Source organism: Rhizophagus irregularis, chromosome 24 (genome assembly GCF_026210795.1).
Source record: "Rhizophagus irregularis chromosome 24, complete sequence".
Taxonomy (NCBI): Eukaryota; Fungi; Glomeromycota; class Glomeromycetes; order Glomerales; family Glomeraceae; genus Rhizophagus; species Rhizophagus irregularis.
Genome location: NC_089452.1, coordinates 1743917 through 1768759, shown reverse-complemented (window position 1 = coordinate 1768759; position 24843 = coordinate 1743917). Strand labels below are relative to the sequence as shown.

At 26.4% G+C, this 24843-nt stretch overlaps 6 protein-coding genes across 6 annotated transcripts; 4 read left to right on the top strand and 2 right to left on the bottom strand.

Moving 5' to 3' along the window:
- Window positions 1-2889: 2889 nt before the first annotated feature.
- Window positions 2890-4730, bottom strand: OCT59_016092 (uncharacterized protein). Its single transcript, XM_025314069.2, has one exon. It carries the CDS (start codon window positions 4700-4702, stop codon window positions 3077-3079), a length of 1626 nt encoding a protein of 541 aa, XP_025185978.2. The 5' UTR covers window positions 4703-4730; the 3' UTR covers window positions 2890-3076.
- Window positions 4731-6047: 1317 nt separating this feature from the next.
- On the top strand, window positions 6048-7401 carry OCT59_016091 (uncharacterized protein; the record flags this gene model as incomplete). Its single annotated transcript, XM_025310105.2, has 5 exons — window positions 6048-6142; window positions 6228-6256; window positions 6326-6744; window positions 7208-7329; window positions 7398-7401. The coding sequence occupies 5 exons, from the start codon at window positions 6048-6050 to the stop codon at window positions 7399-7401; spliced, it is 669 nt and encodes a 222-aa protein (XP_025185977.2).
- A 4896-nt stretch (window positions 7402-12297) lies between these two features.
- Window positions 12298-13518, bottom strand: OCT59_016090 (uncharacterized protein; the record flags this gene model as incomplete). The annotated part of the gene is made up of 3 exons (XM_025324456.1): window positions 12298-12996; window positions 13074-13385; window positions 13462-13518. 3 exons carry the CDS (start codon window positions 13516-13518, stop codon window positions 12298-12300), a joined length of 1068 nt encoding a protein of 355 aa, XP_025185976.1.
- A 1613-nt stretch (window positions 13519-15131) lies between these two features.
- On the top strand, window positions 15132-16951 carry OCT59_016089 (uncharacterized protein; the record flags this gene model as incomplete). Its single annotated transcript, XM_066132240.1, has 3 exons — window positions 15132-15194; window positions 16181-16266; window positions 16340-16951. The coding sequence occupies 3 exons, from the start codon at window positions 15132-15134 to the stop codon at window positions 16647-16649; spliced, it is 459 nt and encodes a 152-aa protein (XP_066003246.1). The 3' UTR covers window positions 16650-16951.
- A 2706-nt stretch (window positions 16952-19657) lies between these two features.
- Window positions 19658-20236, top strand: OCT59_016088 (uncharacterized protein; the record flags this gene model as incomplete). Its single annotated transcript, XM_066132239.1, has 1 exon — window positions 19658-20236. The coding sequence occupies one exon, from the start codon at window positions 19658-19660 to the stop codon at window positions 20234-20236; it is 579 nt and encodes a 192-aa protein (XP_066003245.1).
- A 1845-nt stretch (window positions 20237-22081) lies between these two features.
- OCT59_016087 (uncharacterized protein) lies at window positions 22082-24627 on the top strand (the record flags this gene model as incomplete). The annotated part of the gene is made up of 12 exons (XM_066132238.1): window positions 22082-22222; window positions 22293-22355; window positions 22504-22713; window positions 22789-23206; window positions 23289-23518; window positions 23588-23714; window positions 23792-23897; window positions 23969-24039; window positions 24105-24128; window positions 24187-24244; window positions 24307-24497; window positions 24566-24627. 12 exons carry the CDS (start codon window positions 22082-22084, stop codon window positions 24625-24627), a joined length of 1701 nt encoding a protein of 566 aa, XP_066003244.1.
- Between the last annotated feature and the right edge of the window lie 216 nt (window positions 24628-24843).

Genomic DNA, 24843 nt, shown 5'->3' with positions numbered 1-24843 from the left:
TAATTATTTTGTTTATTTTAATCAAGAAAAAAAAATATTAAAACAAAATTGGTTTAATATATATAATCAAAAAAGTTCCAATAGTAGTAAAGATTTTTTAATCACGTGATTTGTTATTATTTTTACAGGTTATTATTTGTTAATAATATTATAGGCAGGATTATTTCACTTATAATTATTTCACTAATGATCATTTTATCCACACAGATAAAAGTTAATTAATTTTGCAATAAAATATTTAATTGTGACACATGTAGTGGATCCCATTTTTCACCATTTTTATGTATAATTGTTGTCTTTATTTAATAATAAGATGGCCATAACATTTATTTATGCATATAATTATATAATAAAATTATATATAATAAATAACATATCAGATATTATTATCACTTTAATAATTATGGTTGTGTTATTTATTATTTTCAGATTACAGTAAAAAATAAATAATTTGTGATTATTTCGATTACGTCCTTCCTTTTTTGTACATCACGTGATTATAAATTGTCCAATAATCTTTAAATATTTTAATGACAAATGACCAAATGACAAAGGACGCAAATGACAATCAAATGATACCCAATCATTTGGCATTTGTCATTTCGCGAATAATTTAAATGCCAAATGCCAAATGATGGGGTGTCATTTGACCAAATGACTCCTAATCCGAAAAATGGTCAAATGACCAGGTCATTTCCGAACACTGATATACTGTATACACAATATTTAATGCTTTATATATATATAAATATTCAAATTATAATTATAAATATCACATGAAATTAGTTGATTCAAATAATATAAAACTACCCAAGAAAAATTACAGAAAAAATCTAAAAATTTTATAAATATTTAACCTTATAAATAAATATTTTGCTTTCTATTTAATATATAAAAAGAAAACAGGAAAAAGAAAAATTAATAACTAGAAAGTCAAGAAAATTAACTAAACTAAATATATAAAGTCAGAGCATACTAAAGAAAAAAAATGGCATTTGGTAAAGCTTGATAATTTGAATACTCCACAAATTAAAGATGTTTTAGTGATTTCAACATTTTAGGAACAGACCCGAATCAAAAATTTATTGGTATAATAATATATTGGTCGGCTTCCATTAATTTAAAATAAATTAAAATATTAAATTATTACTACTAGATAATATTTGCTATAATAGAATAACAAAATATTATATAATGAAATAAACATATTGTATATATTTATTGAAAAAAATATTTTATAATATAAGGTCTAGTTATATGATCTAAATACAAAGATTTTTTAGTAAATTTGTAAAACATATATAATTAAAAACTGAATATAATAGAAATGATTAGTTTAATAATAACTTTAAAAATTTAATGAGAGTTATATAATAAAGATAATTATAATTTATGTAATCACAATGAGTTAAAATATATTCAATATTGTGATAATTGAATGTAACATCTTTCTACTAGTAGATTATTAATAAATTCTTTTCAAATAATACATTCATTTTTCTCTCATGAACTTATAATCTAAATATGATCAAGACAAAATCTCTAAATAGTTTTATAATAATACACAACTATACCCTTATCATACATAATTAGGATTCAGTTGATTCTTTTTATTATATTCATTTACTAATAGTCTTAAAATTTTGATCTATATTATTCACTTTTGCAAAAGTAGATTCACAAACTTTATTGTATAATAATTTTATTATTTTTACCAGTTGGTAGATGTTAAGACTGAACAATTCATAACACAGTCTGAAAGCGACGATGATAATCCAAATAAAATGCAAGATTACCATTTCAAAAACCGCCAAAGTATGGTTTAGTTAGAAATCTTCAATACACTAAATAAAAACCTTACAAATAATGTCTAAAGCAAGTCTGGAAAAACATTTGTTCAGAATATCTCAGCTAGAATGCCATGTAAAAAAAGACTTTTATTTAATTTAAAGTAATTTATTTATTTAGATAACAATACTTTTTAGCTAACAAATATTTCTTCCGTCTGGGTGTCACCAAAGTCAGATAGCGAAGGCGAGATGAAAAGTTAACGAAGGTGGTAACGAAGATGAAAATGATATAATTAATACTGATAAATCAGTATGAAATATCTTCTTTAGGTAGTCATTACAAAAATATTATTAATATTAGGAAAAAACATATGGTATTTTCAATTTTAAATTCAATTTGTTCAATAAACTACTCAATTCATTACAACATAGTATTCTTTAAAATATAAACAAATATCATTAATGATAGTTGATTCTTGTGTTTAATTATTCGTGAACTTTATTTAATATAACGTAGAAAAAATAAATATTTCATAGAATGTTCGTCGGTACTGAAGAAATGTCTGATGCTGACTTAAAAATGCAATAGAAAATTTTAATTCAATGATTAATATTTGCATATATCAGTAATAAAATAATAAATTTGATAAAGAAGCGCAGTATGATGGATTATACTATCTGATTTTATAAAGGCTTCAGATTTAGTAAAAAACATGGTCATTACAAGAAGTTTCTAATAAAGAAAATCAAAAATCATAATTATTCGATTTATATTTGTAATATTGTAATATGTAATAACGCATAATAATACAGTATAAAGATTTATTGTCTGCCTGATACATGATATCGTAAAAAAACTGGAAAAAATCACGGGTACCGGATAATATAAAATTATATCTCGTAAACTTTCGTTCTCTGCGTACAATATTTTCAAAAACCATCATAAAATTTTGTTTCAAAATTCATATACGAAGCATTTCAACAGAATTACAGTGTATTGCAATCTAAATATATATACATTTAAATACATTGGTAAAAATTATACTCGAATTTCACAAATTTCACATGAATGCATAATAACAGTTATTGAATGGGAGGGTAACGGGTGACCGATAATTTTACCCTCATCCAATAACTATAATTTATTAAACAGAAAATAAATTTTTTAAAACATACTGAAGAATAAAATTTATTATTATAATAGTCTATACATATATTATACTAAATTAATTAAATCTAAATTAAATTGCTCAATAAACTTTTTTAATTTCAAATAGCAAATATATTCATATCAAATAAATGCCTCTTGCTCTATTCGCTATATTACCATCGAAAGATGTTTCATGAAAAGGCATTTGTTTAATCCATTCAAAATCCTTAAAATTATTTTTTCCTAATTCAATATCATCGTACTTTTTAATTACTCCTAAAAATTTATAATTTTCAATAAGATACGAATGTTCCTCTGACTTATTAAGAGACATTCCGATTGTTTGTAATAACATAGGATGTTTCCCTTGCCAATGATGAAAAAATAATTTAAATGACTTTAATGTTATTCTCTTAATCCGATTAGTTTGAAATTTAAATTCGAATTTAAATCTAAACAAACTATTTGGTGAACATCTAGCCAATGTTTCAAATAACTCTTCATAATTTACTTCTCCTATGTTAAGATATAAACCTTCCAGATATTGGCATTTAATTAATAATTTTTCTAATTCCAATATATAAATATTGTTAAAAGGAATTCCGAGATATTTCAAATTTGGACAATTTTCATAAATAGCTTGAATAATCCTTTTGTTATGTTCAATATCTATAGTAGAATATTCAATTTTGATTTCACAAAGTCCTTTTGAACTTTTAAATAAACTTATTAAATCATTTATAGGAATGTCTCCAACTTTTAGAATTTGTAAAGAAGGTAAAGGAGGTAAAGGAGGTAGAGGTAAAGAAGGTAATGAAAAAGGAAAATAAAAAATTGGAAAATTTGGCTGGTCATGAATCGATGAATAATAATCGTCACATATTTCTAGACTTTTTAAATTTTTAAAAGATGAAAGAATATTTGTGAAGGGTTTCTTATTTGCGCTAAAATATTGAATATTTTTTGCATGTCCAATCAAAGAATTTTCAATACTTTTATATAAAGAATTACTGTTCGTCGTTCTCATATACATACTTTCTCCATAATAAAAATGAACCTTATTTAATTTTTTTTGACGTTGAATTAACTTAACGATTCCATTTTCGGTTACATTATCATAATTATAATCTTCCCGTCCTTCTTGATTATAAATATTATAAATATTAAAATTTAATTCCTTGATTGATTTGCATATTTCTGCCAATCCATCTAAAACATCGTCTTTTGTTAAAGTGCTGCATCGAAGATATTCAAGCCCTAAAAGGCAATTTTCAACCCCAGGAATAAGATGTAATTGATAATTGAATTGGCGAGGTATATAAAGATGTGTGATTCTCGTTTTTTCATTAATAAAAAGTTTGAATATTTCATTATAAACGTCTAGTTCTTCGTACTCCATGATATCAATTATTTCTTCTAAATCACTTAAATTCAAGTGTTTACAATATCCAATATAATCAAATAAAGGTTTCTCATATGTCGTGGTTAGTTTGAAAGTATCTCTTGTTTCATTCGATAAATGTGAAATAATTACGTCTAATAGTGACTTCTTCTTTTTATCATTTAATAAGAATCTTTTTTCCTCTCGTGAAATTGTTTCGTTCTTCTTATCGTTAAAGTATTTCCAGGGATTTCTCCACAAAATTGGAATGATAGTTTCTGACCAAACTATGTCGACCGATAATAAATTATAAAGAGAATTACCATCGTCTTGCAACTCTTCAAATATTGAATGAAGGATATCTTTATTGAGATTTGACATGATTTTTTTTTTTGTTCGAATTTTTTTTTGATGAAATTTTTTAAATTTCAATTTTTTGTTTGTATTTATAATTATTTGTCTAAACCGATTACGTAGTTGATCAACTTATGATCAGCTGATAAAAACATCATTTTGAATGAATACATTTTTGGTTAAATCGATTTAATTTCGGCCGTATCTATACTTTTTTGATAATGATTTACGGTTTTTGTTTTTATTAATTTAGTGCTTTTGTTTCAACCACTTCCTAATATGTCAATAAAAAAATCAACAAAACTCCGGTGCCCGAAGTTCATTTTTTTTGGTAACAGAAAAAACACTTTAATTACGTAACGAATCTTTTGTTTGATTGTCAATGAAATTGGAAATAATAATTCATATTACATAATGCAATTGAATGCTAACAAAAGCATATCTTTCATTGTTAAAATTTGATAGTTTAATTATTCATCGGTTATTAATATAATTAAATTTTTGTACTATTTATAGTTTGTAATTGTGTTGTGTCTCCGCTCTTCTATGATTCCAAATTATCAAAAGTTAGAGGAAGAAAATCGACAAGTTTGGTATATAATAACTTTGATACGTTTTATCTAACAAAAGTAAATCTTTCATTGTTACAAATCTATGATTTAATTATTTGTCGACTAATTATATAAAAAATCGATAAAAAAAAAAAATTTGACGAGAAGATTGAATTTTTACTATTAATGGTTTATAATTACGCTGCGTTTCTGCTCTTCTATGATTATGATTCCAAATAAGAGAAAATCGTATAATGCTTTCATAACATTTTCTAAGCGCTTGAACAAAAACTATTTACAGTGATACCACATTACTAAGTAATGTCCCGTGATGTTTATATTGATATTTGATTTACAAATTAGGGGGTTGTTTCTATAAAGAAAATTCCAAATTCCATGTTACACACGAATTCTTTATCGTTCTCCGTATTTCCGATAACATTTTCTAAACAAAACTTTAAATTATGAATCCAGTAAAATTTCGATATTTGAGAATTTTTCAAATCGTAATAACATTTCTCATTTGTTTAATTGGTAATATATAATTAAATTGAAGTCGCTTATTTTAACGGAAATTTATATATATATATATATTTATTTATACATACTGTATTTTATTATTTTTTTTAAAAAAAAGATACATCGAGAATTCACTCGTATGAACGGTTGAATAATTTTTATATCATGATTGTAATTACCTCATTATTTTCATTAGGTAAATAATTATTATGTTTTATATGACTTGTACGTAAAATAATAATAATAATAATAATTATAAAATATTCTTAATATTCTTTCTAATTCTTTCATCCATTTCAAATATGATAGCATATAATTTATTTAGAGCAGAGAATCCAGAATTCGTGAAACGGTCTTTGAGATTAGTATTTAATATGTATGATAATAATCTTGATTCGTACGTAATATTTTTATTAATTTTAATTAAACGAAAATTTTGTCAAAAATATTAATAATTTATAAATATTTATTTTATATATTAGAATATTATTGATTTTTTGGTTTTTTGCAGGTAAAGAAATATATAAATTTTTATTTACTATACTTTTCTTTTTTTTAATTTTAATCTATCTTGTTATAGTTATTATAAGCACTCTTACATTCTTTACAAGTTGGAATGATATGTGTTATGGATTTAGTGTAATTCGCTGTATGAGTCATATAATTGGTTATATTTTATGTTTGATAATGTTCCTTTCATGTGTAATTAGAGTGGATACCAAATCTGAAGATAATTCTCAACAAAATGATGAGGAGGAAACTGTTCCTTTATTAAATGATGATGTTGATGCGGAATTGATTGATGATGATGAAATTAACGTGAGATGTATTAAAGCTGATAAGAAAGAAACTGAAGTTGATGTAATTGATGTTGATGTGGAATTAATTGATGATGATGAAATTGACGTGAAATGTATTGAAGCTGACAAGAAAGAAACTGAAGTTGATGAAGTTGATGCGAAGTTGATTAAAATTGATAATTCAGAAGGACAACATGAAGTATAAATTGAAATTGATATTTTATTTCATATTTAGAGAATTGTATAAGACAAAAATTCGTTAATATGTCCGTGGTGAACCAATTAGTTCCCAACACTTATTTTTACATTATAAGATGATCTAAAACCAATTAGGTTCAATCACATTTTTACGTAATGAGGAGGTGTATTACTAATCCGCGCCACGATCTTTATTTCCACATTTCCACTTCCCGTCGAATTTTTTTTTACGAAATATGAAAGAATTTTGGAAATCCAATGTTTCAAAAATTTTTTCGATCACATCTTGATTTAGTAATTTATATTCTTCTTGTTTGATTCCACGTCATCAACAACAACATAATAAATATTTGTGTGGCTGTAAAAAACCTTCATGGTGAAAGGATTTAAATTAATAATGAATTACTGAAAAGTGGATATGTTCTTGTTTGGGCTTTTTAAAAAATTGATTTTTTCTTTGTAAGCATTTAATTAATGCTTCTCGATTTACAATTAATCCTTCTTTTTATTTACAAAGTTCAACGTCAAGAGATATATCCATTTATATTTTTACCAGGCGAAGAATCGATGCAAAATCCACCTTGAGGTAAATAATATTTATATTATCATATTGTCAATAACAAAAATAAACTTTTTTTTTGATTTTTTTTTTAGATAAAGTAATATAACAAATTTAATGGATAATAATAGAACTGCTCAATTCGCAATTGTAAATTCAATGAGTGATGATGATGATGATGACCAAAAGATGCAACTTTTTAAAGATTACAAATTAATACTATGTTAAGCGTTGAAAATTGTAGAAGAACAAGAAAATATTGGTAATAAAAGATAGGCACAAGTAGTTCAAGCAAGTTTTAAGGGAATTAAAAGTTTAGTAACTGATATTAATAAGTATGAAAGGCAGATTACAAATCCACGCACTACAACAAACATACGATGTTTTTAATTAATTGATTTACTTTGTAGATAGACAGTAAATTAATAAAATTTATTAAATATTTTTCTTTTTTAAAAGTAATAAAAGTAATAAAGTTTTTTCTTTAAAGTTTCATAATAAAATACTTTAATTTTTTTTGAATATCCGAATGTGATATGTGATGATCACATGATTTACGCAGAATTTTTTGGTGTCAAAGGGTCAACGCAGCATCTAGGAAGAATAAATTAAAAAAAAATGTAAATATATATTATATTTTTAACTTTAGTTTGATCGATCAAGTGACGCGTTTGCGCCAACGAATAAATTAGACATTCCTTCTAGAGTTAACAGTTCTACCTCTGTGTTAGATTGATTAGATTGTTCATATTGCAAAGTAGCTTTATGATGACATATATTACAAGTTTTAAATTACTGAGTATTTTCGTTAATGAAAGCTTCTAGAGGTAAATTTTTTTGACATTTTTTACATTTTTGTAAATTACTAGTAGTTACAAATACTTACAATTTCCATATTGAAAGTAGAAAAGCGAAACTTTAATAAAAGTTTAATTAATTATTATTTATGTAAATTACGTAACTCTTTAATCACAATCATGTGATATGTGATTATCACATGATTTACGCGTAGTTCCCTTGACCATGCTGCACGTGATCACGCGCTGCTTGGCCGCAGCCGAATGCCAAAATTTCTGACAAATCACGTTTACTTATATGTGTGATTATATAATTAACCCTCACCAATAGGCACACCTCATTATAATCACACCATTGGATGGTCCCGAGGGGTGTGACTGTAGAGGGGCTGACTGTACAGTATATGTCAATTAATCAAGCTTTATTGACTTTACTAGACTATTTAGAGTGGTAAAAGTAATTTTGAATATTAATTTATTATTATTTTTTTTGTTAAAACCAACTTGTAAATAATCGGTTACATTTAAAAAGCTTAAGATGAGTCTAGATAAAAGAAATACATGGAGCTGAGATAAAACTTAATATAACTAATTAGATATTAAAAGACTTATACCTAAATTAAATATTAAAATAATCCATAGCTATCTAAAATTACTAATCAATTAAAATTAATTAATCAAACTAGATCCGTATGTTAAATGCTAAATTTTGTCATTACATTTGTCTTCCATTATATTATCAATCATACGGCCAAGCGTCAATAATTTACTAACTGTTTTTGTTTCTTCTTTTTATAATTATCATCTTGATTTTTTTTCGTGATTTTCTATATTTTTATCTTTATCATTATAATTCTTTTTATCCTTAGCATATCAGATATATATTTCTATTTTTTCTTTTTTCTATTTTTATAACTTCATTACAACGTTCTTTTCAAATGCTATTTTAAAATTATTATAACAACGCGTCCAAATATATTTAACTAACGACCTCATTTCCGAACTATTACTTATTTGATTAAATTTGTTATTATATCTCCCTCCAAAAATTTTTTGTATCTTCATATAAGATTTGAACAAATTCTACGTGAATTAGTTTTAAGTTCTGCAATATGTCATATTTCTTTGAAATAATCAATTCTTCAAGTATGTTCAAAGTTGAAACGATGATACTCATTAAGGGTGTATGTAGAATTACATTCACATGTCCATATATGACACCAGTCTTCTTCATACAAATTACACCTTATACATGCTGAGCCGTTCTTAATATTTATATTACGTCACCAAAATTATTTCGTATGCCACAATAAAAATTCTTAAAAAATTGCTATGCTATTATCTACAAAATTAGCCTTTCTTTTATATCATATGTAGGTAAACCCTTTAACAAATTCTTGACTTTAAACGATCGCTCAATATTATCTTGTAACGAAGTTTGCTTATTTGAAAACTTAATTTCTGTTAGATATATATCTCCAATCAAACTCTTGTAACATATTATAATAAAATATGTTGTCCGTCAAATCGCAATTATTAAATTCATTTTTATAATAATAAGCATATGTACGACTTTTCGTCCAACTTATAAAGCACCAAAAGTCAATTTTGATCTCCAAAATAGATTCACACAAGTTATATGCAATTAAGTTGAATCTATATTCACTTATTCAAACGAAACTTTCTTCAAAATATTTCTTTCATCGATCTAAACCATTTAAATTCCATTGGATTATAATCTTCTCGCTCCTTAATCTAGAGTTTGGAATCGATTAAGGTTAATCGATTAATTAATCGACTAAGACGGTTAATCGATTAAGGTATCTCAAAAATCGGTTAATCAATTAAAATTATCAACCCATAATTCTGGTCAAATTATCTAATGCGGCCCAGAGCTGTGAATTTTTGGTCACGTGTTCTCTGAACTTGGAAGAATTTGTATTAATTTTTTAATGATAATAATAATAAATAAGACTTTCCTATAACTAAATGTATGATCAAAAACAATTTGGTGCAATCTGCGGTCAAAAAAAAAAAATTTTTAATATTTTAATATTAATCGATTATTAATCGATTAGGGCCCTTGGTTAATCGATTATTAATCGATTAAGGTTTTTTTGGTCGGTTCCAACCTCTACCTTAATCCATTTTTCAATAAACATGCATTCAATGTACAGTACTATACTTATATATGTATATGACATATGATAAAATCAATAATATTAATAGTTTTTAATTCTTAAAATTAAGTTATCCGTAAAAACTATAAAAGTTAACGTTTATAACCTTTAAAAATGCTGTATCTAACAACAACGCCAAAAGGCCCAAGTGGCGTGGAATTCTTAAACGTGACATTTCTACTACATTTTAATACATCAGCAGATGTTTGTTTCAACATTTCTTTTTCATAATCTTTAATAAAGGAAATATTATTATTCTATATACTTAAGTAATGCTTGAGAAAGCTTATCAGCAACATCTCCTGATAATACAACTCGACTACTTGTCCATGATTTGATAGACATTCAGTTGGATCAATATCTCGCATCATTCTTCGTTGTACAGGATTATAAGTTTTAAATGGAAATTTTTATTGGTTCATTTGGAATTGTGAAAATAACCGAAATTTTATAAAATTATTTACCGAAAAATTTTACAATATTTTTTTCACAAGAAATGTAATGTAACTCAACGTGATAATCATATTACTCATTGTGACGAACCGAAAATACAAATAATAAACCTCATGAACTTTATTAATGTTTTACAATAAATAATTATTACATACCATAATTATATGATATCTATATATATATTATTTATATTTTTATTTACGATTTCATGACCTACATTCTATAGTTTTCTTGAGCTAAGTAATAAAAGAAAAATAAAATATTATATTTGAATTTAAAATATTAATGAATTTTTTTTTTTTTTTTGAATTTCACCTAAATTTGTCTTAATTTTGCCTTTTAGTTCACATTTTGTTATTTCACCTTTTCGTCAATTAAGGTTGAATCCTAAAAATTGTCTATCATTTTTTTTTAACATCAAGAACTTTAAAGTTTTTTGTCTATTTGTTACCTTCCTTATTTTTATACTTATCAACTCTACCACAAGGACTCTTAAAATTAAATCGACCAATCATTAATAATTTAAAGATAAAACGGTATAGTTTATAATTATCATTAGTGACAATATTAGTAATAAAGAATGAGACGTTATAACTAAAATTAATTGTAATGAAATTTTCATATAACATTGAAATTTAAAAGTTATTTCATCTCATGTATGAATTTTTCTAATAATAATTTATTAAATTAACGGAAAATTCATAATAAATATGCAATATAAAGGTTTTGTGAATAATAAGATTAAATAATTAACTGTACCATTATATTGATTCCCTTTTAGTTATATTAATGGTGGTCAATATAAAACGAGTGAAATATTATTGAAAGAGGCGAATTTAATACATGAATAATACATTTTTAAGAGGAATTATATAATGGAATTTTAAAGAAAAATTTTGAGGAATAAATTATAAATTCTTCTTTTTGGCATTGATAGTGAAAATATAAATTACTTATTACGAATTCAATGAACTAAACTTAGAAAAAAAGATCAAAAGAATTGCAGAGAAAACTAAATAAAATAAAATTTATATGATATATCGGTTGGTAACAATATTCGGCCGTATAGGTAATTGATTAACCAAGGATATGTTTACTTATAATTGGACGCGTTGAATATAATTATGAAAAGATCATTGCGAGAATAAATTCTGCCGCCAATTAAAAACATGCACAACTGCACATGACAATTTAGTACGGAAATTTCTCTAGGTATCGGAAATTTTATCGGAATCTGAAATTTCGGAAGTTTCGGAATAGTTGAAACCATGGGTGAAACGTTTTGCTCTGAAACATAATTTACTTCATTTCTTTTCACGTATATTTTTTCTAGACGTGTATTTTATAAACGTGTATAAAATTATTATAAGTTACTGATCTTGAATATTTCCAAGATACAGAAATATTATTTGAATGGATTGTTGGACCGTTGGAGTTTACGTTCAGACCTGCGAAATTAATATTATTATAATGTTATTATTATACTGCGCCGCAGTTTAATAATTTTTTTATTTGAAAAAAATGTTTTACTGAAATAATAGAACTATACTATATAATAAATTAATTTAAGAAGATTGTCTTTTATCATCCTTATCATTTCCAAAAAGTACAGATATTACTTCATAAAATGATAAAGAATGTTTTAATAATCCAACATCACTATTAGGATCCAACTTTTCAATTTTATATTGTTGTTCCATCTTAATTTCATCACGAACATTTTTTAAAGGCATATCTACCAACATTCCATTAGAAGCTCTTAATACAATATCTTCATTAGGAATTGAAGGTTCTTTAAGATTATTTAATGATAATTTTGGAATAAAACTTTTTTCATAATTTCCATTTTCTAGATTAGATTCATTTATATGAACTTTTTCAGATGGTAAATCTATGATAAAAGTTATTACATAGGATAAGATAATGAAAATTACTATTTTAATCATGTAACCAACGATCGACAACTTGAAAATTAATGTATTTATATGATATAATAAAGCCATTAAAATAGGTAACGAATTCAATACAATTAATTTGTAGAATGAATGAGGACGTTGAGGTCGTTGTTGTTGTTTTTCACTTTGATTTGTAATTGAATAACCCAATATGTATTGAATAATACGAAAAGCAACATAAAGGTCAATCAAAAGATCAGCTATAGTCGTAATCAACAAGAAACATCTTCCATAATGTGCGTCATTATCACATAAACTAACATCAGGTGAAATCACTACTTGTGGTCGTACGAATGCAATGAAGATGATCTAGAAAAAAAAAATAAATTGCAAAAGCAGTTAATTTTAATTTATTTATAATCAACGTTGAAATTTTCATAACTTACATTGAACAAACTTCTAATTAAAAGTAAACCATATACGATGTAATCATCTAATTTTGATTTTCTGAATTGTCTTAGTTTCCAGACTAAGAAAATGATGACAGATTCTGAAAATATGAAATTTAATATAGCTTGTAAATAAGTAATCGTCAAACATTCCGATAAAGAAGTGGTATTTATCGTAAGAAATAATCCAATATTGGATAGACCGCATGCGAGACCACTTGAATTGAGAATAATCTTTAATATACTTGATATTTTTAAATTATTCGAGCGATAAAGTAAGATCGATTTAATCAAATTATGTATGGAAGCCTTTAATTGATTAGATTAATAAATATTAGTAATAAAATTAAAAGGAACTGAAGTATAAAATGGTTAAAAAACTCACCATAATCATTAATGATGTAAGTATCATAAAACAATTTAATTCGATCGTATAGTCCATAATGTTTGACGATTACAAAAATTCACAAAAAAAAGAAAAAAGAATGAACGAAAAAAAAATTATACAAAAAGAAAAATATACAGAAATGAGAAAATTTTTTTTTTAAAAAAAAAAGATTTTCACGCACTTTTATAATACCAATTTTATAAAACTCTTTCATTTTTTTTCCATCTTAAGAATATTAGTCTATACTATAATTCGAAACCTAAATTCTTTGGATTCCATATTAGGTTTCCTTATTTTCTAAGTTATTTTTAAAAAAAAAAATTTAATAATGTCTCGAATTGACTCCTTATTGTTATTATTGTTTTCATATTCAACAATTATTCATGTTAACGGCTATTAAAATTATATACTTGATAATTTTATAGTTTCAATCATATAGCGTGTTAAGTTCCTAGTCAAAAAAAAACAGGTAGATCATTAAATTACTGCGTAAACAAAAAACATATTGTTTACTATATATGGATAATACAAAAAGATATTATGAAACAAGTTTTACAGCAAATTGGATCAATTCTAAATTTGGATGAAACGTTTCATCAAAAAATCTAATTTAAGAAAATCTGCCTAAACCGAAAAAAGTCTTACCGAAGATACAAAAATATATTGTTTCACATATACGTAAACTGAAGTTAACGTTTGCTAGTTTGTATATAATATTTTATTTTGTTGCGTGACAAAATTATTACATTATCTGTTAAATGCGAAGATCAATGATCATCATTTACTGTATTACTAGATTACGAAATATTACAATAAATTTACTTTTTATAAAAATCTTTATTTAGAATATTTTTAAAAAGTACTTGGATTTGTAGATGAAAAAAAGGCATTATTTGGTTAATAAGCGATTTTCTCTTTCATTTATATTATTGATTTAGAAACAATCGTTTGAAAAAATTAAACATACAATATCTCACGAAGTTCGTGTCATTATTTAATTACTTTTATCAGCAATAATACCTCAAGAAAGCATTGTTCCTTACATGACCATATATATATATATATATTGAAATTTAGGATTTACTAGGTTATTATTACTGTAAATAGCGACCAGAAGTGAGTAAAAGTAAGTTAAATGACTTGCGTAAGTGCAGAAGTGATTTATGAAACAATAATTCAAGAGCTAAAAATATTAAAATAAATTATGGTTAGTTTAAATTACATGTTTATATCATGTAAGGTATAATGAAATTATTATTCATAAATAATTTTATTTAATAGTTTGAATATTAAACCACCTGAACGTTCATATTTCTTTTATTTTAGGTCCCGGGTTCCCAATATACCTTTAAGTTCCTTGGTACTGTTTGAAACTTGTTTTATTATATTACAGGTTTGTTTTTCTTTTTTAAATTTAGAATTATATTTTCGTTATATATTTATATATCCTGTCATTACTCTGAGTTATTTCAACCTAAAAGACACTTTTATTAAACAACTTTATTAATGTGGGTAATGTGGGCTACATATTTTATGCAAAATTTCGGTAGATACCAAATTATACAAAATTTTTTAGGCTTTCTTAATACATTGTATACAAAATTATATTAATTTCATATAAAAAAGAAATTATTTAATTGCTTTTATTAAGTCTTTCTTCTAAAATCATGCTATTTGGAATCCAAATACTCTTTGAAGCAGAAGTTGATTATCAAAGAAGTGAAACTTGGGTATGTGATCAATTTTATAAGGGTGCTTCTATAATAAAATAGTCCAAATTTTGTTTGATATTCATAGGAAATGTATTTAATCATTAATACTCTCTTATTTATCATACCATAAATGCCCATTTAAATAAATTATTATCAATTAAAAATATGATTGCAGAGTTAATTGTAAATTTTGTTTAATTCAAAATAAATAAATTAATTATGACAGAGCCTTTTTTTATTTTCTACCTTACTTCTCTAAGACAATATAATGATACACTAGAGTTTAGACCATCAACTATCCGATCATTTAGTTCTTATATATATATATATTTTCATCAAAAATTGTGGGACTTTAAGTATGCAGAAATAGTAACAAATGTAAGAAAATTACATAACATCTATCTTTTTCCCAAACAAATACGAGAAGAATGTGAAAAATTCTAGGACCCCGAAATATACATAAAAGGGTCAGGTCAGAGTTTGCGTATAATGAGTCAAAAAAATCATGTAGATCATTCCTTTTATGGATAATCCCAGCCAAAATAATATTTTCTAATTTAGATAATGGCTGAAATTATCGTAATTCCGGCCCTGAAAGAATGCGTATTTTGGACCACTTCTGGACCTGACCTCTACATATATATTTTGGGGTCCTAAAATACTTCGTTGTAACACAGGACCTACCTTATAACAAATTAAATATTAACGTCAAAGCATATTTTATGGAGGGCTGAGGATGCAACTCCGTGATCGACAGGCATAAAGCCAACTTTGATGTCTTGGCTAAACTAAAAGGAATCAAAATTCCATTTGCATGTGCTTGTTACCATTGATACCACTTTCGGAGATTTCTTGCTATCATATGATAACGTTAATCATCCTGTATTTTCTACTTTATTTTTACTAGGAAAAATGTAAAGCGAAAATACAATTAATAGCCTCTTTAATCGATGTATCATTGGTAATATCTAATCCATTTGTTGCAAAACATTATAAATTATCAGATTTTTGCGCAAAAGAATTCATACATTCTTCCAGTACATGATAAACACCTGTTGAAGTTCAGCCAACTTTCCCACGAAAAATTAAGGTACGTATATACTGTACATTATACTTACGTGCAAAGTAATTTCTCACTATGGCGTCCCTCATGTTTCAGAAAGCAAGATGGGCAATACTGTTTCTCTCAATTGTCTTATCATTCCTATAGGCCAATTTTATAATCTCCCACACGATAAAGTTGTACAAAAAATTACAATTGACAAGACTAAGGCAGTTAGCGAACTCGAGTCTATAATTCAGAACAACCTGGGAACACCGTTTAATAACATTCCTTTAGAAGTTCGAAAAATCCATCCTGCCATCGATATTAAAATGCGTATGCAACCACGGGCTCCAATTTCCGATTATTTTAATGAGGAGCCTTCAGAAGACCTTTTCCATGTCACTGTATACCCCCTGTCATATTATTAATATCCTAGCCAGCATTACACAATATTATAATGTATGATCATGGTAAAAAAATATTTTCTTCAGTATTATTTATCTATTTACTTATAAAGATACCTTCAGTTTATATAGTTTCTTTTTTTTTTTCCTTTATAAAAATCACTTTCAATCAATAATAAGCTAAAATTTTGACTGTTAGTGTTAAAACTATTCAATATTAAAAGCTACTTAAATTTTCTAATTCTCAATTTTTATTTGATTTTTTACATTTTTGGCGTAAACTTTGATATACTAAATAAAAGGTAAACTACGAAAAGTGTTACAATAGATACTGTTAGAGGTCAGTTCTTATGAGCTTAAAAATGAGCTATACATTAAAAAATGTTTATATTTAATAAAGCAGAAGGTAATTTTAAGGATCAACGTATATGTTAAAATCAATCCAATCAGATGTGAATAGAATCGCTTCACACTGGCGCATACAATCAGACACAAATAAGGGAAGGCAGATTAACCATATAAAACCAAACTTAAAATTAAGGTGTATACTAAAGGGTAAACATTTTATTAATTAAATTCTTCACACACGTTCTATATTGAATTTAGGTCTAATTACAGGTCTATATATACATAAATTTTTAAACTAAAAGCTATATATCCTATATATGCTATATGTTCTATATATTCCATATATACTACATGTTCTATATATCCCATATATGCTACATGTTCTATATATCTCATATATGCTACATGTTCCATATATTCTATATATTCTACATATCGGACATATGCAACAAATCGAACATGTCAAACATATTCGACATTTGCTACATTGATCGGCATCCCGGGTCCAGTTATATCACATGATTGCTGCGCAACATTTTACTGCGTAACAATACATAAAGGAGTTTATAATAATGTTTTTGACTTTTATATGGGATGTGATATTTTGTAGGTGTAATAAAAAAAACCAAACCTATAATTTACTGTACATTTCAATTTTTTAATTTGATTACATCAAGCAATAAATTAATATATGCATTCATTTTAGCATGTACATTTGTACTTGTACATCAAAATAGAATAAAGTTAGAAAACTTTTGGTTTATCAAGAAAAAAAAAATAACTGATGCATTATATAATCCAGCAGATATCATTGGTGTAGTTTCTTAATTTAATATTTGTTGACTTTTATTTTAATATTATTTAAATATTTTGTTAAGTACAATCAGCTATTGAAATAAGTGTATCAAGAGGATTTATGATTGCTTTGTTTGGAGGATCAGGGGGAGAGGCTTGTGAAGAAGAACTCACTATCATTTTCATAGAATTGTCCATGAAACAAAATTGAAAGCGGGACATTTGTTTGGCCAGAGTTATGCAGAGCTATGCATAAACACGTTTTAAATGGCCAGCATTAAGCTGTCAGCCTATGCATTAGTGTTTCGATCTGTTTTCAGATTCAACCGGATAAACCCGGATAAATTTTTTTTAGGTATCCGGATAATTACGGTTTTTACCCGGATAAATATCCAGATAAAAAATGGTAAGATTGACCCGGAATCTAGATAAAAAAAAAATTTTTTTTAAAAAAATTTAAATCGCTTATTAATTTTCATAACATTTCATATATTTTTGAATAAGTTAAATACTATGATTCAATTTGGTAAATTCATATTATATAAAGGCTAGATTTTACTTTAAAGATATAATAATATATTTTTTTATTATTTTTAATTATTCATTAACTACAAGGAAAAATTTTAATTTATATCACAAGATTTGTCGCATAATTTGAATATAAAATATTAAATTCGCATTCATTATTAAAATTATTTATATAATATAGTAAATATTATGCTATTTGAACAGAAGAATTATTTAACAAAAAAATCATCACTTTATTTATAAAAATAAAATTAAAATATTATTCACTTATCACTTCATCACATTCATACACATTCTTAACAAAATCATTATTTTCTGCATCCAAATCTGGTGGAAATACATTAATATAATCCATAGTTTGCATATTACGTTTTAAAAATACCATTTTTCCTAATAAACAAGGATCCAATAAACTTTTTTTTGCAGTAATGTGATTAAATAAATGCCACGAATTTAATTAATTAAATATTACATATTAAATTAATTAAATGCCATATATTATTATAAATTAAATGAATGCCCGAATTTTATTTATTAACTAGATTAGATTAGGTTTATGTATGGTGACTTCGTCGCCACCAGATAGATTATATATTCAAGACATAGGGTGGTGTTGTGGTTAAAGGTGTTGATCGGTGATGATGGAAGATCCCGTTTTGGCATAGCCTTGGCATGGAGAGATTGAGTAGTTTACTGCTCAATTTCAATGGGTATATTGAGATTATTTTATTGCTTGTATTTGTATCTAAATCGCACTTACATGATATTTTAATTAATAAATATGCGTTTGTCATTGTAAAAAAAAAAAAGATTATTCAAGATATATGTGGTTAGGGTTTTTTTCATGATTATTTTATTTACTATATAAAAAAATTTGTGTATCTTTTGCACTTGCTATAATAGATACTAATATTATTAAATTTATTTTATTATACTTGTCTAATATTAATTTTAGTATCATTGAGAAATTGTAGGGATCTTAAATAATAGTAAATTCATTTATTTATTAAAATTGATAAACTTTTCGCGCTACTAGTTAGATTTTTTACAAAAATTTGCCAAAATCTGGCTAAAAACTGATTAAAATCAGAAAAAGTTACTATTAGTCAGTAATCAAACTATCATACTATCCAATTGATTAAAATCATTTTATTCCGAGATGAGTTGTTTTTAGTTAGTAAAAAAATGAATGAATATTTCATGTGATTTGTAATAAATAATTAGTAATTAATTTAAGACGTGATCCACCAGAGATCGGCACTAAACACGTGAAAATAAATAATAAATTCGGGGATAAGAATTATAATAAAATAAAGTCCATTTTTACATCTCAAACTATTTATTACCTAACCATTTATAATATGATTAAAAAACCTCGTTTATTGCCTGTATTTCTTGAAAATAGTGGTTTACTTGTAAATGAACTTCATTATGGGCCATATTCTCGATTTTGGTGGGACTTTTCAACTGAAAACAATGTTGCAAACTTTCCGATTCATTTAAATCAGCAAGTTAAAGTGTTTTTAAATGGAAATGACTTCTTTTTAACAGTTAAAAAGGGGGCAGGAAATCTTCCAGAATATCATTGCAAAAGTGGTGAGATAGAAGTGTTTGAAACTAGTCCAACAAAAGCAGTAGTAATAGTATATAAGGATATATTCAAAAGTTTTACGCGATATTCAGGTCATGCAATTATGGGCTGGAATAACGAAAATATTTTAGAAATACTCAAAAATGATATTGAATTTTTTCCTGTAATATGTACGGTTGGAAAATATAAAATTTTTTTATATGCTATTGGTTATTCTTTAAATAAGGGTTGGATATCAGGTTACGAAGCTTCTATTATTCACGTATTTGATAAGAAACAAGGAATTTTGGTATCCAAAATTGAAAATGAAGACTGTATTGCAGTGTTTGGAAATGACCTGGTCATTTGACCATTTTTCGGATTAGGAGTCATTTGGTCAAATGACACCCCATCATTTGGCATTTGGCATTTGAATTATTCGTGAAATGACAAATGCCAAATGATTGGGTATCATTTGAATGTCATTTGCGTCCTTTGTCATTTGGTCATTTGTCATTAAAATATTTAAAGATTATTGGACAATTTATAATCACGTGATGTATAAAAAAGGAAGGACGTAATCGAAATAATCACAAACAGAATCAATTTCACAAAATTATTTATTTTTTACTGTAATCTGAAAATAATAAATAATACAACCATAATTATTAAAGTGATAATAATATCTGATATGTTATTTATTATATATAATTTTATTATATAATTATATGCATAAATAAATGTTATGGCCATCTTATGATTAAATAAAGACAACAATTATATATATGGGATCCACTACATGTGTTACAATTAAATATTTTATTGCATAATTAATTAACTTTTATCTGTATGGATAAAATGATCATTAGTGAAATAATTATAAGTGAAATAATCCTGTCTATAATAATATTATTAACAAATAATAACCTGTAAAAATAATGACAAATCACGTGATCAAAAAATCTTTACTACTATTGAAACTTTTTTGATTATATATATTAAACCAATTTTGTTTTAATATTTTTGTTTTCTTAATTAAAATAAATAAAATAATTAATAAGAATTCTCAGAATATTTAATATTTTTCAAATGACTTAAATGACAGGTCATTTGAGTTGCAAATGACAAATGACAAATGACTTGTCATTTGAGTCATTTGTTCATTTCAAGTCATTTGACAAACACTGCTGTATTGTGGAAATTTACCAGGATTCTCAATTAAAAAAAAGGGTTATAGGCGCCAGTCCAGATGATGTTTGGCGAAAAACTGGGCTAATTCAAAATTACAATAGAACTCAACTTTTTGGGTTAGATAATTCAATAATTCAACAACTCATAAAAAAGCACTGAGTTCCTACTTGCAAGCTTCAAGATTGGCAAGATCAATCTATTATGCAAATCCTTTTTGATTATTATCACTTGAAAAGAAGAACATTGGCAAATATCAACCGGCACCAATTTTTTATTAGTTGGGCGGAATCTAATGTTACAATAATTGATTTGAAATCTAATTTAAAGCCACTATACCACACAATTACAAGTTTGATGAGCGTGAATTCAGAGCATGGAAATCAATGCTGCATGCATCTGGATGTACTAATATAACTCTGTGGTCACTAGAGGTTGGAACCGGTTAAGCTTAACCAGTTAATTAACCGGTTAAAACGGTTAACCGGTTAAAACATTTGTTAACCGGTTAAAATGCGTAATTCTGGCCAAATTTACAGTGCCGGCCAGAATTATAAATCACGGGACTTCAGATAAAAGTTTAGCCACCAGGTAAGGAATTTTTTGTGTTATATAAAATTCATAATGCGGGCGGAAATTCATAGTGCCGGCCAGACAATTTTGGCCTGAATTTCGTCTTTCAGCTAGAGTTTCGTTTCGATAGTTAGAGTTTTGGTCTGGCCTAATTTTGGCCGGGATTAAAAATATATTTGATGCTAATCCTGGCCGAATTTTAATTCTGACTAGGATGGAGTTTTAACCGGTTAATTAACCGGTTAAGACTTTTTGGACCGGTTCCAACCTCTAATGGTCACATGATGGATCGGAGGTGAACTCGTGTCATGTTTTTCGTATTTCTATATAAATAACTAATTCAACATAAATATATCAGATTGAAATGTGGACTAAATCACCTGATCCAACTACCGAATGAGAAACCTTAGCAGATTTATTCAAAATAGGATTACTTACCTCCATTCCAATTCATATGCCTAATGCGACTCGTACTTTTTGGACTTGTTTTGAGCGAGCTCTATCAAATAATAAGAGAACATATGATGGAAATCATCAAATATTGTCTATAATTGCAGAAGATTTCACTTATGATGAATTACAAAACAATTTAGGCGTAAGTACTAATTTTGACTATTATAAATGATGTAAAAAAATTTCAAACCTAATTCATTTTCACAATGTAGGTTGGAAGACATACAATTTCAGAAGCACGCAAGCATGGACGTATTAATGGATATGGAGCTCCGGTATTAATAAAGCCTATTATTCACCAAAAAAGATTTACATCAGAAATATTAGATCAGTTTGAACAATTTTTTACGAATAAAAAAATTGTAAATATGAGTTCATATAAGACAAATACCTCTACTGGGCAACCAGTTTTATATTTGCAAGATCACAAAAAGGGCTCTATGGGAACGATTTTCAGAACAATATCCTAATGGCATGCGAAGAACTTCTTTCATGACAAAACTAAAAGGTGGTCATTTTGTATATCAAGAAAATCTTGGTGGATTATGTTCAACATGTAATGAAAATGGATACCTAGTGTTTAGTGACATTAATACACTAATTGCAGCACACATAACTGATGAATCAACGCGAGTAAGTAAAATTGATGTAAAATAAATAATAAAAATTGATTTTCAAAAAAATCCTAATAATTAATCTTTATTACAGAAGCATTTACTGGAAAAATCACAAAATTTACGGCATTACATCCATCATCAATATTGCAAATCACTTACTATTACAACAGATGGCATGGCTCTACATGATACATGCATCAGTCATTGTATTCGACATGCATTTGGAGACTGTAATATTGATCATCCCAATACTTGTAGTAATTGCGAAAATTTGTTTAGTTTTTTTGAACAATTAAAAGAACAATTAGGTCCTGAATTTAATGATACACTTGTTAATTATCAAGAAAAACTTATTTCATGGATGGGTCATCATGCGTGTAAAACTTACCTTAATATTTATGTAAGAACCAATCTCGAAGAACTTGATGCTGATGGTGCAGTATTAATAGTAGATTATAAAATGAAAATTTTACCTACAAGTTCAAGAGAAACAAAAAAGGATTTTTTCGGTAAACGGGGTTGGAGCCTAAGTATACACGAAGGATATAGAAAAGAATTGTCTAAATATCCAGGTGTTTGATCATTGGTCAGATGATACGCATCAGGATGCGTGGTTCACTGCCTCCTCTATACATCTTGAAAATCTTGAACCAAAACCTAAATGGATATCAATTTTGTCTGATAATGGAATGCATTATCATTGTACAGAATTGATGCTTATTATAGGTCACTTGAAAGAATGGTATGATGTTATTCCACGACGATGGCTCTTTTTGGAGGCAGTGGAGGCCAAAACGGCAATTGATTCCCATCACGCCCAAGTGAGTGATTAATACATGCATTATTAGTTTTTACAAATAAAATTTGTTACTAAATAAATAAACGTACAGATTGCACAAGCAATAAAACGGTATATTAAACTGGGATTTGAGGTGGAGAATGGAGAAGATATTGAGAATGCTATTCGGGATATTGCAGGCACACATGTGGCAAATTTGAATCCAGATCGAAATACAGGTATGGGGTTTATTACCTATATTTGATACATTTATTGTTTAGTAAATAGTGTTTATAATGTATAATTTTAAAATCAGATAAAGAAAAATTAGGCACCATAACGGGAATTTCAAATTTTCAAGAGTGGACTTGGCCCCAAGAGGACGAAAAAAATGGATATATTTATATGCTCGTGCTCTACCAGTGATTGGTAACTGGAAGGAATATTCACCTGATAAAATAGAGAAAGTTATGAAAAAACGAAAATTTCAAAGGCCAGATCCAAGTTATACTCAACATACAGAACCAAGTAAACTATGGACTATGCCAATTGTAGATAAACCCGGTAAAATGATATTATTTTTGGTTGTAAAATACTAACCTTATCTACTAATTTGCACCATTCTTTAGTATGTATAAATATCCCATATAATAGTGATATAATTGCCTATTCTGTCCTAATATCAATAATATTGTCAGGATACAACGATAGTTGATATGAATAACCAAGGAGGCGTTAATCATGAACCTGTTCAATATAGCTCACAAAGGTATTATCATGTTGTTGTGTATTGATAATTATGGAAATTTTTATTGAAATTTGATTTTATAGTCATAGGTTTTTTTTCTCGGGTTGGGCTTTAAAAGAAAATGAGAAAACTAAGTCGCGTGAGCCAGCAAAAAGAATGACCGCAGAAGTCAAACGATTATTAGAAATAATGTTTCATACAGGAACGGCAAATCCGCGCCAAAAAATGAATGCACAACAAATGCATGAGGAATTATTGCAGCGAGTACATCAAGGTGAATTATGTGAAGAAGACGTGCCGCTGATCTTTTTTTGTATGTACGTATTTTTTTTATCGAAATAGTTGAATTCATTTTTATTAACCGTTCGGTTAGTTCTCATGGTAATATAAGATTCATTAATTAATTCATGGTAATATAGAAATTCATTAATTAACCGCCTATTTTAAAAAAAAGCATCAAAGTTGCGATAGATTTTATTATAATATAAAGGGTCACCTATATGGAACCGAAATGCCAAAGCGCTGAAATTGCCGAAGAACCAGTATCTAAGATGAAGTGAAGTTAGCACAAAGTTAAAGAACAAAAAGAGAGAAGAAACTAAAAAAAGAACGGAACCAAA

What these genes read in the sequence shown, in the direction of transcription:
- OCT59_016092 (XM_025314069.2), bottom strand. Translation starts at nt 4,702, where the DNA reads ATGTCAAATCTCAATAAAGATATCCTTCATTCAATATTTGAAGAGTTG.